The 15,826-nt window shown below is 28.5% G+C and overlaps 1 protein-coding gene across 3 annotated transcripts; it reads left to right on the top strand.

Annotated features, from left to right (window-relative positions):
- Nucleotides 1-8,331: 8,331 nt before the first annotated feature.
- Nucleotides 8,332-14,880, top strand: LOC105782575 (MADS-box protein SVP). Of its 3 annotated transcripts, none has more exons than XM_012607393.2 (9): nucleotides 8,332-8,544; nucleotides 9,146-9,358; nucleotides 11,054-11,135; nucleotides 12,159-12,220; nucleotides 12,305-12,404; nucleotides 12,812-12,853; nucleotides 13,861-13,902; nucleotides 13,991-14,109; nucleotides 14,583-14,880. In XM_012607393.2, the coding sequence occupies exons 1-9, from the start codon at nucleotides 8,531-8,533 to the stop codon at nucleotides 14,599-14,601; spliced, it is 693 nt and encodes a 230-aa protein (XP_012462847.1). In that variant the 5' UTR covers nucleotides 8,332-8,530; the 3' UTR covers nucleotides 14,602-14,880. The 3 variants fall into 3 exon arrangements, with proteins under 3 accessions (XP_012462847.1, XP_012462850.1, XP_012462849.1); XM_012607396.2 differs by having other exon boundaries at nucleotides 8,333-8,544; nucleotides 9,097-9,358; XM_012607395.2 differs by having other exon boundaries at nucleotides 8,333-8,544; nucleotides 9,048-9,358.
- The last annotated feature ends 946 nt before the right edge of the window (nucleotides 14,881-15,826 follow it).

Below are 15,826 nucleotides of genomic sequence, written 5' to 3'. Positions count from 1 at the left end.
ATTGTATCTTACAAATTGAAAAATACAATGTTTAACTGCAACACGGGCAAGTTTCTTGGTTCTATTATCTTGCAGCTCGAATGTTATTGATATTGATAATCTCACTCGTGCGGTTCGATTTGGGATTTCTTAAAACCTTCAAACATCTCGCCGACCTAGAGAATCCCAAATAATCCATCCGTTGGTTGCATAATCAATTTGAATCTGTTATCAAATAAATAACTAGAAACCGAGACTCTTAATTTTAGTTGAAATTGTCACCAAAAATAACCATTAAATTTACCGGTGTTGGAGCTCCATCGGATTATCGTTAAACAAAACATACCTTCAAATTATAAAATTTTCTAAATAAACAGAAACACACAAAAAAAACCGTAAAATAAAATAAAATAAACACTTCTCATCTCTCTCCCATTCATCCTCTAACATAATAAAATCTTTTCAAAAAAAATTCTTCAACTTAGAGTGAACTGCCAAAAAGAATGACTCCACCAAATAAAATATCAATTTTAATTTTAAATTAAAAAATACATTTAAAAAAAGCTGACACATGACACTGGTGGCATCATTCTCTATAGCTCCACCAAATAAAATATCAATTTTATTTTTAAATTAAAATAAAAATACTTCTAAAAAAACACCTAACACATTAAAGTGATGGCATCATTCTGTATGGCTTCACTACCATTATTTATTTTTTAGCCCTCCAATTATTGAGAAATATTGGTATTTCTCTAGTATGTGTACAGGTGGCACCATTCTCTATGGCTCCATTTAAAAAATTGATTTTTTTTAATCCTAATGGCTGACGTGGCATGTTGGTGGTACAAATCTCTTTGGCTCTACCAACTTTCACTATTCATTTCAGGTCATTTACATACATAATAAAAAAAGTGGATCATTTTTGTAATTATTCAAAATTTTAGGATTACTTTTATAAAAAAAAAGCCAGATTTGGTAATCAAATCATCTAATTGTAGTGTTTGGTAAATGAAGGTTTTCAAAAGCTTGTTAAGTTAAAACCTCCAAAACAAAAAAATACTAGGATGAACAACTTTTTTCGCTGATTGGGAATGAGATATGTGGAATAACATATCTGACTATGTTTGCTAAAAAATTACTACATTTGCCACATGTATCTATTTCTTGAATATTTATGTAATTTTCATTTATTTTCAAATTGCTTGTGTAAAATGATTACTTATGCAACTTTATATTAATTGAAATATGCTATTTGAAAAATTTATTCAGAGTATGACATAATTATCACTAATTTACATATTAAGAAGATGACATAATTATCACTAAAAATATAGTTTACAACTATATTGATACACTATTAATATTTATCAATTTCCACAAGGTTAATATTTACAAATAAGGAACTTAATAAATTTGTTTATTTAAATTTTAAAAATATTCAATAATTAATTTCCATAATGTATGTTTTAATTCATTGGTAATAGTGTTTTATTTCAATAATTTCACCAAATAAAGACTAAAGTATTATAAACAAATAAATACTTAACAATAAAATGTGTCATGCCCTTATTTATCATTTTACACAAATCAGTTTTCAGCTATCAGCTAAGTTTGACCAAAATTTTTTAAATAAATAATTAATAGAATCAATTGGTTAAATCAATTCATAGAATCAGATAGTCAAATCAGTCACTGCAATTAACTATCAGCTATCAGCCAATTGCCAAACAGAGCCTAAATTATTTTATTTTTCCAAGGCGAAAATAGTTTTCACATATGGTTTATATTTATGGTAATCTCAAAATAACATATCATATACATGGTTCTTACATCTTGAGTTATTCATATTATTGATAAGAAAATAATTTCACCCATTTAAATTCTACAAAAGAAAGAAGTGAAATTTGGTTAACAATCCGTACTTGATATTAATATAATATGTGCGCATGGTTAATTTGTATACTAATATTTTTAAAATGTTTTACACGCTAAAAGAATAAGAAGCAAACAATAAAATTTTATATTCTAGTTAAATAAATCAAATAGGGCAATGCAACATACATGATAATGTGTTAAATAATCACTACTCCAAAATTATGTTTTTGTAACGTTGTCGTAGCATTTTTTTTCGAAACATAAAAATGCATAATGTATTTACTGTAAGGGAAAATATTTTTGCCGCTTTAAAAACGACAAAAAAAGTAATTTTCTGTGACGTTTAGAAACAATTCTAAACATCACAAATTTTTTTTTAAATAATGTGTAATTACGTTTCTTAGCATCACATTGACCAATCAAAAAATGATGAAAACATTGTTTATTTCATGACGCATAAAAACATCACAAAAAATTGGGACGAAACGTCACAAAAGGTTTTCTAATTCTTGAGCGAAAATTTAAGAAAAACTAAGTAAAGAATTGTTAACGTCACGAAAATTTTTAAACAAAAATGTCACAAATGATACTTTTTGGTTACTTTTTTATCATAAGTAACTACACTTACAAAAGTGCCGCAAGAATTATTACCTTTCGTGACACTCATATTTTGAATAATAGGAAATGAAAAGAAAAAAAAGTCTCCAAAAGTCATAACGCAAATAAAGCAACGAAAGAAGATGAAGTACCAACCCCTATAGCTTCGAAAGAAGATGCTTTCATGTTGACTACATTTTCCCATTCTTTTTCATAAGACATTCATTGGGTCTTCAATCACCGTCGCTCTATTTTCTCCTCTTCATGGACTCTTTTTGAAAAATTAAATTTATGTTCTATATCAGTTTCCGGCTCACAAGAATTCTATGAATTTAAAAAAAAAAAGTCATGCGTGAAGATGATAGTCCATAGTCTATTTCCTAAGAACTACAACCTTGGCAAAAATAACAATTATATAATATCACATCCAATTCCATATATAACTCAAAACATGGATAATATTTAAAGAATGTCACTTTCTATGTAATCAAATCATTCAAGAAGAAAAAAAATATATTTTGATTATCTATTTATACTTATAGATAGAGTATAACCTGACTCTGATACCAATTATTAGAAAATCGAGTTTGAAAAATATATCGAAAAATATATTTTAGGGAAAATAAAAGTTTTAAAATTTTTCCAAAACAAAAACTTATTTGTGTTATCTAAAATAATAAACATTTAATCAAAATCGTACATTTAAATTCGTCTAGGATGAATGCTTTGATCAAGTAATCTTTTTCGCTATCCTCAAGCTCACGTCTAATGAGTGTGGGCTCACTTAGAGTCAAAAAAATTTTCACAAAGTTACCAATGGATAATTTCGTAATTTCTTTAAACTTTTGGTCCAAGTTGTAAATAAGAAAAATATCTCTATTTTTTTTTTGAAATAATTTTTTTCAGAAAAAATTCTCTCTACAACTTTCACTTGAAACTCAAAGTTCTCTTTATATAAGGGTGAGTTTAAAGAGTTAAACTATGATTAAACTTAATCACTTTAATATTAAATTAATATAATACTTATCAAGATAAATATCATATTAAATCTAATATTATATATATATTAAATTAATAGAATATTTATCTATAAGATAAATATTAAATTAAATTTAATATTAACACTATTAAAATAATATTATTTTTAGAATAGTTAATCTAAAATCAAATTATCTGGTAAAGTTCTAGTAAGACTGTAATTCTTCTACTGCTCAACTGTCAAAGGACCACCCGTCGGTCACCAGAAATGTCGTCGTCGCAGTCGTTGGCACCGTAGTGCCCAGTGGTGCAGTCGCGACACCCTCACGACACCCGAATTCGGTTTGGCTACTGTTGGTTTGTCCGAGCCAGTGACAGTCCAACCAGTCTAGTCCAGTCACCAGTTGGACCGTCAGCCTAGTTTCACATACCAAGTTCAGTTCGACTAGTTTTTTGGTTTTGATCTTGGTTTCAGTTTTGATTTTGGGTTCTCGGGCCAAATTTTCGATATCAGGTCAAATTTTCGAGTTTAATTACTCATTGGACTAATTGTTTGGCTTAAAAATTAATTCCAAAAAATATCATATTAATTTGATTAATTTAATTTTACTTTATCAAAATTATTTTTCTAAAAAAATTATTGAGGTTTTCCAAAATTATTATTTTTAAATCTTTAATCAAATTCTCTAATTAAATAATTCTCATGACCGCCTAATTTAATTCCACATCGAATAAATCAAATCAATTAAATTATTTCCAAAGTTGTATAAATTTTTCTGATTCAAATGTAGTTCAATCGAGGTTTTGTTGAGCTAGCGAATGGACTAATCGGACATATACAATTAGGCTCTAGTAATTGCAATTATGTCCAGAAGCATCGTTCCGACAATTCACAATTACTTAATCATGGAGTCAGTGCACAAGAAGTACCATGATTGAAAATTCCTTATTGTATACTTTTTAGGGAAGAAATTCATCCAACTGCTTTGTCCAATGACCTCATCATTAGTGTGTTACCCTTATATGATATCATTGATTCATTTAAGTTAAGTCTATTCGTTCAATACAATCATGTTTTATCTCATTGTCACTGTTGTGTCTTCTTAATAATTAATATGATCACTGCCAACAAATGACTGTAATAGATTGCTTGTTTTATAAATCCACACAATGCCAATGAGAGGATATCGTTAACTCTTTAATCGAGCTATGAATTCCATTGTTACCAGTAAAGTCATGTCATACACAAGCTATGTACCTAACATACCGGCTATGGGCTCGATCATCTTCGGAGCATAAACCTCCACTTATATCAAAGCACATGAGTTACATACGCATGGTCAGTGACTAACTCAAGATTTAGGTAAATCACATCATAAACGTCACAAGTGAATTAATTCACAAACGAATTCAGAATTAATTCATCTTGGATCCAGTCCAATGTATCATTCTTCCAATGAATACTTCTATATCTTTACTCGTGGAGTTAATTAGAGGTGAGCAAAACTCGATTTGATTCGAAAAAATCGAAAAAATCGAATTTCGAGTTAAACGAATCGAGTTATTCGAGTTAATCGAGTTACTCGAATCAACTCGAATTTTTTTTCAAATTTCGAGTTCGAATCGAGTTGAGTTTTCGAATTCGAATAACTCGAATAATTCGAATAATTCGAATAATTCGAATATCAAACTATAATATTTTACATTTTTACCCCAAACTCCCAAACTTTTTTACTTTTTCCTCAAAACTTTTACTCCTTACCACTTTCCCCCCAAAACTTTTACTCCCCTCTCCTCCCCTCTCATCCCAACCCCCCAATCTACCCAAAATCCATTTCCCACCAAAATTTTACTCTTCCATTTACTTTTTCTTAAAATTTTACTCCCCAAAACCCTCAAAACCTTTTATTTTCCCCCAAAATTTTTACTCCCTCCCACTTTTTCCCTAAAACTTTTATTTCCTTCCCATCACAACTCCCATCTACCCCAAACCTTCCCCCCTCCAAATATTTTTTTTAATATTTTTCCTCCAAAATTTTACTCCCCCCTATTTACTTTCCCTCAAACTTTTATTCCTCAAAACTTTTATTTCCCCTATATTTTTACTTCTCACCCTTTACTCTCAAATAAAAAATCAAAATTATCCAAAAAAAAATTACTAAACATAAATAGTAATAATTTTATTTATATCTACTATTTATATTATTAAATTAAATTTCACATTTTATATTATTTATATTATTAAATTGTTTAATCAAATTGAATATTTATATTAAAATTGAATTATTAATTATGCCATAAAATATTCGTGTTAACATTTTATATTGGTATCAATTTCACATTTTATTTTAAAATAACTTTTATTAAAAATCATATTTTTACATTTAATATATTTTTAATTCCAAAATACATAGTGACAAGAATCTGAAGATAATTGAAACAACTAAGCAAGAAAATAAGCTAACAAATATATAAAAAATTAATAAATAAATTATGAGGTGATGAAAGTTAATAAAAAATTTGATTAAGGTGGACAAATTTTTTTACGATGGGTGACAGTGGTTACAAGGACCCAAAATTATTTTTTAAAATTTAACTCGAACTAATATATTCGATTCGATTCGAATTCCATCTCACTCGACTCGATTCGAAAAAACTTCAAATAAAGTTAGGATGATAAAATGAGATTCGAAAACTCGATTAACTCGAAAATTTTTGATTCGATTCGATCGAATGCTCACCCCTAGAGTCAACTGCTCCAATATTCAAGACTAGTCATCTCCCAAATTGGAATTGTAGACGATATAATAATTCTTCTAAGTATTTGAATCAAATGCTCACTTTAATTCTTTTACGAGATTATAGACTCGTTTAGATTATCTACTGAAGTAAGTTATCTTTCTTGCAATGTAAACGTTCTTACAATGCCACTTATCATCAGTTTGAACTTAAATAATGAGCTAATATTTACTTGCCACAATCTTTGCCATGTATGCAAAACATGAAAGATAAAAACACAAGATGTATAACAGTGAAATATGGAATTAATTTTATTTATTTATTCGTCGTTCAAATACATAGAAAACAGTTACATGTTTATTACAATGTAAACACATTTCTCAATAGACAATACCTTAGTTGCTAGGGGAAGTGTTATATACTCGGTAGACGATTATTTGAAGACTTTTCCAAAAAAAGTCAACCCCCTAACAATTCTAGATTCTTACAAATTTTGAAAAAATAAGTAGATCTTATAAACGATACCCATAATTTCCAAAAAAAAAAAAGAGTTTGACATTAATATTTAATTTCTATTTCTTTTATCATACAATTAAAGGGTTATTACTCACACGCATAATAATGATATATCCATACCATATGCTTAGTTCAATGAAAGTTATTCAAGTAAAGACATATCACTTGCTCATTTGAAAACTCGAATTGATGAATTCCGGATCAATATCTTTTGACACGAAATTTCCTAATTTATTTATTGATGTCCTGCCGATCTAAGCCTTGGTGATCATGAGAACAACTCTACTATTGCTTTAAATGTAAGTATGTATTTATAGAAATTTGCTAATGCATACTTTTAGAATATTCTTTAAGACCCATTAATATATTATTTATTTAAATCATTATTTACATATAAATAAGAACACAAATATAAATAAATAGGCTGTAATTATGTGAGAGCCAAATTGGAAGCCTTGAAGACGTAAACTGGTACGAGGGTACAAAGCAGTCATTATTTTCTGACAGCCACTCAGCATGGTCTAAGGCGTCTAAAACTAAAACAGAAATGGTGAAATTCTATAAAAAGCCCCTGTACTATTCAAATTTTACGTATTCAATCTCTCTCTTATAATTTAATCCTTCCTTGTTCTCTTCTTTTTTAAATTTATATTTTCAACCTCGATTTTGCACAGTAACTTTTTTTTTTTACGTATATATGTTCTATTATCATATGTTAAAAAAATCTAAGTTAAATTATTCGATGTTGTGAATAGAATATGAATTTGAAAATTTTGAAATTTAACTTCATTAATAAAATTAGTGTATATATATATAGAAAGTATAAAAGTTTGAATTTTGAAATTAATAAATTCCTTTAAAATTTGAATTCTCTATTGAATAATAAGCATTCAATAATTTCTTAAATTTTATATGTATTTGAGAAATAATCATCAATGCTACATTAGTATTCGTGTCGTGGGAGAAGCCAACAAATTATTTTAGGGGCCAAAATTAAATTGTACTTTTTACGATAGTGAAAATGTAATTTTAAAATATTAAATCAAAATTTTATTATTTTTAGAGGGGGTAAAAGTATAATTTTACTTTTACTAATTTAAAATTTTAAAAATTTTAAAGGGTCAAAATAAAAAAATTTCCATTTCATAGGCCGGAGCCCCTGCCAGCCCCCTAGATTCGCCCTTATCAATCAATTTCCATTATTTTGAAATCAATGTTTCCAAACGCTACCCCGACGGAATTAAAAAAATTGAAAATTAAGTACAAAAACAAAAAAAAAATCAAATTAAAATTAAAATATATAAACTAAATCCACCAAAAATATATTATACATGGACCTCCAATAGAATTTGACCTTAAAGAAAATATTAATTTACTTATTGTTTGTTTCATTCTTCTTAGGTTTAACTAAAAGCTAAATCATTTATTTTAATTTGTGAAAATTTGAGGAAATTTTAAAAGTTGGTACAACTTTTGTAAACACATTAATTTGAATGGGTAATTTCTGCTAATTATTCTTTATAAATTTGTTTAACAATATTATTCAATTTGACCTATTTATCAATTTGTCTCAAATATAAACATCAAATTTGGATAAAATAAAAAATTCAGACCTTATTTAGCACATAAAAATGGAATCTTTCCATATCTTTACTTCTTTTGCTTCTGTTTTCTTTGCCTTTCTTTTCTTTTCCCATATTGTCTCTCTCTGGAAACAATTGGTGGCTTTTGTCTGTGACCCTTTATGTTTAGTGTCGCCACTCATAAAAGGCAGATATATAGGTGAAACCCAGAAAAATTCTGCCCAATCCCACTTGTTCTTTGCTTCCATTTTCATTGCTAAATGAGCTTGGATTGGTAGGTTTTTAATTCCTTTTTTTCAGTTCTTTTTTTGTTTTCCCCCTTTTGGCCACTCTATGCTTTATTTCCTTTCTAGTCCTATCTCTTTTTCCCATCTAGGGTTTTATATTTCATTATTTTCACTTATAAAGTTATTTGATTACGCTAGCTTAATTTGGAAATCCCTTTTCCTTTTATATCACTGACCATTTTCCCTTATCTCAGTTCTTAACACTTGCTTTCTGCCTTGTATTTAGCTTGATTTTGTGGTGAGAAATACCTTTTTTTTTTCTGGGTTTTTTTCCTCGTTTGATTTCTTGTTAATAAACTCAAAACCCAGTTTTTGTTTTGTGTTTTTATGTGATGTTCTTTAAGGGTTAATGTAGGATTTTGTGTTTTGATTGAATATTCTTTTTGGTTTCTATGTGCTGTTTTTTTTAAGGGTTAATGTAGGATTCTGTGTTTTGATTGAATTTTCTTTTTGGTTTCTATGTGCTGTTTTTTTTATTTTTATTTTGAAGTACACACACATATGTTAATTTAAAGATCAAATTGGAGGGGATTTTGTAGAGATCCTTTTTAACTAAATATCTCACTTCGGGTTCGAATTTGTTCGAAGGGTTTCGATAAATTCGAACCCAGGAAGCGAAATGACGAGGCAGAAGATTCAGATCAAGAAGATCGACAACACGGCGGCTAGGCAGGTGACTTTCTCCAAGAGGAGAAGAGGGCTTTTCAAGAAAGCTTATGAGCTTTCAACTCTATGTGATGCTGAGATAGCTCTCTTAGTGTTTTCAAATACTGGGAAGCTCTTTGAATACTCCAGTACCAGGTAAAATTAAATTAATTCACTTTTTCTCTACATATAACATATTATATGTAATGTTCATGCTTGGAAATTTGCTCTATTTTTTACTGGTTTTACTTAGGAGTCTGTGCTTTGCTGGTGCATATTATGGTGTGTAGGTCTGTGAGAGGAAGAGAGAATAAATATAATTGCATTGGGTGAAGCTCTTTAGAATCAAGAAAGTTGTGTTAAAAACTATAAATTAATAGTGACTGAATGTACTAGGATCTTATATTTATATTAAAAATATTATTTAATAATTTATGTAAGATGATGTCAAAACAAGGATTTTATAATAGCAAATATTGTAATTGCTAGTTTTCTTCGATATTTTGTAATTGATTGTCATAATATTTGTTATAGTTATGATCATAATAAATGGATGCAATAAAAGATTACATTCGTGATTGCTATTTAAACCTCTAAGTCAATAGTTTTCACATGAAAGTTTTATATTTGTTGAATCCATATTTTATGACTAAGCTTCTGTCTAGATAAATGGTGATCATTTCCATGTATCTTTTGTTGATGTAAGTAGAAGACAACACTGATACTTTATTTCTCAGGTAATTTTATTTTATCATTCAGCATGAAATCCCAATATGAACATCTTTCTACCTCATAAATATAGAATATAAGGTTTTTTTTTTATGTTGTTATGATTCTTTATTTTTTTAAATATTTGTGTTTATCATTTATGTTTTGATGTATATTAAAATATGAATATAGAAATTAATCTTCGAAATACTCTCAAAATATATTAAAAATTAAAATTTTAAATATTCTTATATTAAACATTTACCCGTACACTTAATTCCGAAAATAATACTACCAATAATGATGAAATGCTTTGGAGAAATCCATAACATAGTAATAATGTTTACATTTGAAAAGGCAAATAATTAAATTTCTAAACATAGTAGTTTAAACCTGTGGAGAAATAGTTGGAGTTTCCAAAAGTTTTCTGAATTGATGGTAATAATGTTTTGATTTGACATTTTAAATAATTGATTGGGAAAACTAATTGGTTTGGTCATCAGTTGAATCAATAACCTGTGCCTTGTCTGATTATTTGATAAGAATACTATTTTTCTTTTTGCCAGTTAAAAAAGCTTTAATATTTATTTAACACTAAGGTTTCTACTAAATAAAAAAATTAATGCAAGTATCTAATTTAAGTGGATAATGAGCATACCTTTGCTATTATGCACATATAGTCTATATATAAAACAACTACATATACTTTACCAGAATTGATACATGCAAATTGATAGGTTCTTCTATAAATAATCTGTGTTAGCCTCTACATAAACTAATTAAGCAACTGTTCATTATGGATTTTTGTGTATTTTAAGAATGTTTCTTTAACATGTTGCTTGTTGAGCTTTGTCTATGGTGGTTTTCTTTTGTTTTGCTTGTTGTTCTTTTACTTGGCGATCTCTTACAGACTTCAAGTCTTTGGCTTATTGTGTGTGTTTGTTTGGGTTATGATATAATAATTTTATTAAAAATAAATGTAATTATAATTTACTACTGGCATGGAAACCTAGAAAGCCTGACTGGGTCATGCCCTATATTATTATATGCTATATGTATATGGTTTATAAATACTTAGAAATTGCTCCTCGAATAACCCTATTTTGCTTTGCAATATATCAAATTCTTTTGCTATATCCTAAGTACAAGGCAGGTGATTGAAAGGAGAAATCTGCAGTCAGAAAGAATCGATCTATTGGATCCTATTTCAACCCTTGAGCTTCAGGTTAGAACTTTGAACATCTTTTCATCCTTCTCTTATTGTTTGTATTATTGATCTTTGACCTTTGTTTTAAGTTTCCCATGTAATATATACATGTTTGCATGCATGCATTATCCAAACCAGCACCGTTTGAATCTTGACTAGGGTATTCAATGTTGTGTGAAACCTGCAATATTAACTTCGTAAAATTTCTAATGGTATGATTATTTTTCTTGAAATATTTATAATCAATAAAAATTTAGATATGGATCTTTGAGGCTTGTTTATTAAACGAACCGAACACGAATAAAACTTGTTTTGATTATTTATATTCATATACAAATTCATTTATGTTCATTTATGAAACTGTTTAAAACACATTTAAAACTCATTTATTGTTCTATTATTATATAATTAAAAACATTATTATATATATATAAAATAATAATTAAAGTTTATACTTGATTAATTTACATCTAAAAGAATATGTGATTATTTATTATTTATTTATTATTATTCATGAACATTGTTTGTGAACATGCATTATATGTTCATAAACATATTTGCTACTATGTTTAATGTTCACGAATAAGTTTATTTAACTTAAATGAATGAAATTGAATATACATTATTTTAAATAAATGAACACGAACACAATGTTGAAGTTTTTAACAAACGCGAATAAATCTAAAAATAAACAAACAAACATAAACAGAGATTCATTTATTCAGCTTCGGATCATTTAGAACCCTGTATGAACCTTTGAATGCATGAAAAAACATTTAAAAAGATGTAATATATTTGTGTTGAACAAAAACTTATTTGTACCTGTTACTTACACTTTAATGTGAAGTCATCTTGCTGAAGTTGAGTGCTGAGTGACTAAAAATTTAAGGCCCTGAAAATGCAACTCTCAGCAGCACTACGTTTCCAACTTAAAATTGGTGTCCCATGAAATAGCTTAAAACAAAATCCTCTTACCTTCATGTGCTTGGAAGAAGAAAACCATTTTATGCTAAGAATCTTCTCTTTTTCTTCTTGTTTTAGCTTCAAAGTAGCACATGTGCCAAGTTGGGAACGGAAATAGCAGAAAAGACCAAAGAGCTGAGGTAAAAATATGAACATATTATAGCTGTTTTGTTGTATGAGTTTTATATACCATGATGATGTTGTGCCATCCTTTTCATTGATAGACAGCTGAGAGGAGAGGAGCTTCAAGGGTTAGATCTTGAAGAATTAAAACATCTAGAGAAATTACTTGAAGGAGGCCTCAACCGGGTCACCCAAACAAAGGTTTTTGATGCCTCAACTCACCCCAGATCATTTTTTTTTAAGTGGGATAAAACAACATTTAATTTTTGTACTTCATAACTTTTTTTCAACTTTTAGCCCCTGAACTTCTTTTTATCCACATTAATTTTAGAACTTACAATTTTTCAAGTTTTAGACATGATAACATGACAGTTTAATATTGTGCCACATCAATCAGCTAAAAATAATACAAGATTAAAAAAGTTGCCAAGCTTAAAGATTAATATGGATAAAAAAAAATTAAAGAAGAAGGAAAGTTAACAAATTTAAAAATTAAATGTTACCCTATCCCTTTTTTATTCTTATTTACACCCTCAGTTTGTAGCTTCCATTTGAAGCTTTTGCAGATTGTGATTTAACTAATGATGATTACTTTTTGTGTGTTTCAGGATGAACTATTTTTCAAAGAAATCAGCATCCTCAAAAGGAAGGTAATATAAGTAGCTAGCTTGCAATAGTTGATACTCTCTATGATATACAATATATATAAGTTTCATAGTAAAATGAATAAATTAGAGTATCTGATGATATTATGTAACTGTAACAGACAAGTTCGCTGCTTAATCTGTGGAAGGAAGATTTTGGGTCAAATTATAGTTTGGTCTCTACTATTATGTTGAAATTGAAATTTAGTTTTTTTTTACTTTAATTAGGCATAATTTAACCTTCTAACTTTATAAAGTTGTTAGTTAATTTAGAAAATTAATATCATTAACTATTCCAATTAAAATATGGACATAATTTTTTTATAAAAGCATTCTTTCAAATTTATCATTTTACATGATTTTTTTTGCGTTGGGAGCTGTGATTTTAGGAAATAATCAATGTTGACATTTTAGCTAGATAAATCATAAATTGACCTATTTGTTAACTTTGTTTGTTTAATAAACACTTTATTTTTCTTATCATACTTGATAAATATTTGAATGTAGATATTTATAAGGTATAACTTTTTATATATGAATAATTTTAAAAATATTTGTATATAAACATTCATATTCGACATTCCTGCAGTTAACATTGAGCGACAGGTCTTTATAACAGAAAAGATATGGAACTTGAGAAAGGGCCTAAGGTTTTCCTTAACACTCTATTTCATCCTTCTCTTTTATGAATATTGAGAAGCTTATCATAATTTGATTTTTGTATTTTACAAAATTAAAAAATTATCAGATTTAAATACAAAGAATATGTAACAAAATAGCGAGTCTGTAGCTCAAATTCATGTATTTATTAATAATTAGATTAGCTTTTCAATTTTCATAAAACACTATGATTAAATTGTAAAAATTTAAAATAAAGGAATTAACTTCTTAGTAGGATGAAGTTCATAATTAAACCTTACTTTATTCCCTATATTTATTTCTTCTCTTTGCTGCTGAAATGATCTTTAGCGCTTACAAATTATTATTATTATTTATCCTTGTTGAACTTGAAGGAAGTAGAACTGATGGAAGAAAACCAGCAATTGAAAGAGAAAGTAAGTGTATATTGTATCATCTGGAAAATTTTTCCTATAGTTTCCTGGTTTTTCATTTTCATTTGACAGCAAAGTTGATTTGGTATAGATGGGGAATTCACCTCATGTGGTCCAACCAACTGTGGCTCAGCAAGGCCTAGGCCAGCCATCAGACTGCAACGGCCATGCATGGAGAAGCTATAGCTCTGACATTTCTCTTAGACTGGGGTAAGTGTCTTGTACTCTTGTTAACATCCATACATACAAATGCATCAATAGTGAAAGCCTTAATGTTTGTTAATGTTATAATAATGACATTGATTTTAGGAAGTTCAAATTTACATGTTAGCCGTACGTTTAAATCTATTTTTTTATATCCACGTAATCACTTTAATAATAACAAATTAATAACATTAAAAAAATAGGAAACTAAAGTATCTCAAATTAACCTAAAGAACATAAGGGACTAAAACTAGAACTAGACCTAACATATGCTATAGTGCTAGCAAATAGCAATAGCACAAGTAATGGGAGCCCTTTATACCTCTTTTTTAAAAAGAAAAAAAAGATTGGAGCTGCTTAATTACCTATGAAGTCATATACGGAGTGTCAGAATTGTTGTTTGTTGGTATCATAGATCAGGGTTGGAGTGGGTACGTGTGTTTTTCTTGGCTGAGTGCATGTTTGAATGCTTGTTGCAGGTTACCTTACCCTAACTGACTGTTGAAACTTGAAAGGATGGAGGGGATGGTGTCAAAAAGTCATCATCATCATCATCATGCACGATCTTATTATCTTCAATGGCGTGTGTGTATCAGTAAATATAGAATGTGGCTGGTGTATATGCATGTATGAGTATGTATTTATAACCAATTTATGGCAGCTAATAAAGTTTGCTCATCATGAGTTGGTAATTTGTTTCCGGAAAACCTACATTACAATAAATTCGGTGTCTAATTCATGTGACGAGAGCCCATTTTGTGGTCTAAATTTGCATCATACAGCTAAGTGTATATAAATTAACGTTATTGGATTTACAATTATTTGAAAAAAGAATAAGCTGCAGATCAGATTGATTATATAATATTTTAGAAAAATGTTTGTTCAGGACCTTAATCCTTGTGGTTGAGCTTTCACTACAGGAAATTAAACTTTTAGCGGTGCTTTTAGTGGTGTTTGGACTGAAAACACCGTAATAAGTAAAGTAATAGCGGCGTTTATGAGAAAAACGCCGCAAAAGGTAAGGCATTAGTGACTTTTTTCTCATAAACGTAACAAAAGGTAAAGCAATAGTGGTATTTTTGCAAAAGGTAAGGCATTAGTGGCGTTTTTCTCATAAATGCAACAAAAGGTAAATCAATAGTAGCGTTAGCAATAACGGCATTTATGAGAAAAACGCCGCAAAATATCCTTTTATTTTTAACAAAACGGCGCCGTTTTTGCTACTCTTAGTTTTATCCCCAAATCAGTTTCCCGAAATTCCTTATTTTTTCCCTCAAAATTTTCCCCAAATCCCTTAGTTTTTTTCCCAAATAAAAAATCCCCAAATCCCTTAGATTTTCCCTGACTGTCTGCCGCATCGCCGTCGACAGTCCTCTGCTGCATCGCTGTGTAAGTTTTTATGTTTTTCATTTTGTTTGTTTCTTAATTTATTTTCTCATCTTTCAAATCCTAACCCTTTTCTCTTCGCTTCGCTTTCTCCAGTGAAATGACCTACCGTTCTCTTCGCTTTCTCCAAAAATTTCTCCTGATCTGTGCAATTAATTTGGTAATTTTTAATTTCATTCTATATTTTTTTATATCTTTTTTTTTAATTTCTGGATAATGTTATTGGGTTGTTGAATTTACGAGTTGGAAATTTAATTTTTTTTTTAACTTTTTACGAGTTCACTCCAAGTTACTTAATTCATATCCATATTATCAAAATTAAAATAAATAAGAAATT

Source organism: Gossypium raimondii, chromosome 13 (assembly GCF_025698545.1).
Source record: "Gossypium raimondii isolate GPD5lz chromosome 13, ASM2569854v1, whole genome shotgun sequence".
In the NCBI taxonomy this organism is placed as follows: domain Eukaryota; kingdom Viridiplantae; phylum Streptophyta; class Magnoliopsida; order Malvales; family Malvaceae; genus Gossypium; species Gossypium raimondii.
The sequence above is the reverse complement of the archived record's forward strand: the minus strand, read 5'-3'. Positions and strand labels throughout refer to the sequence as shown.

Bases quoted from the DNA above. Each gene is read 5' to 3' on its own strand.
- LOC105782575 (XM_012607393.2), top strand. The intron at 12,221-12,304 runs GTAAAAATATGA...TTTCATTGATAG, and splicing joins GAAAAGACCAAAGAGCTGAG to ACAGCTGAGAGGAGAGGAGC. The intron at 12,854-13,860 runs GTAATATAAGTA...TTGAACTTGAAG, and splicing joins TCAGCATCCTCAAAAGGAAG to GAAGTAGAACTGATGGAAGA.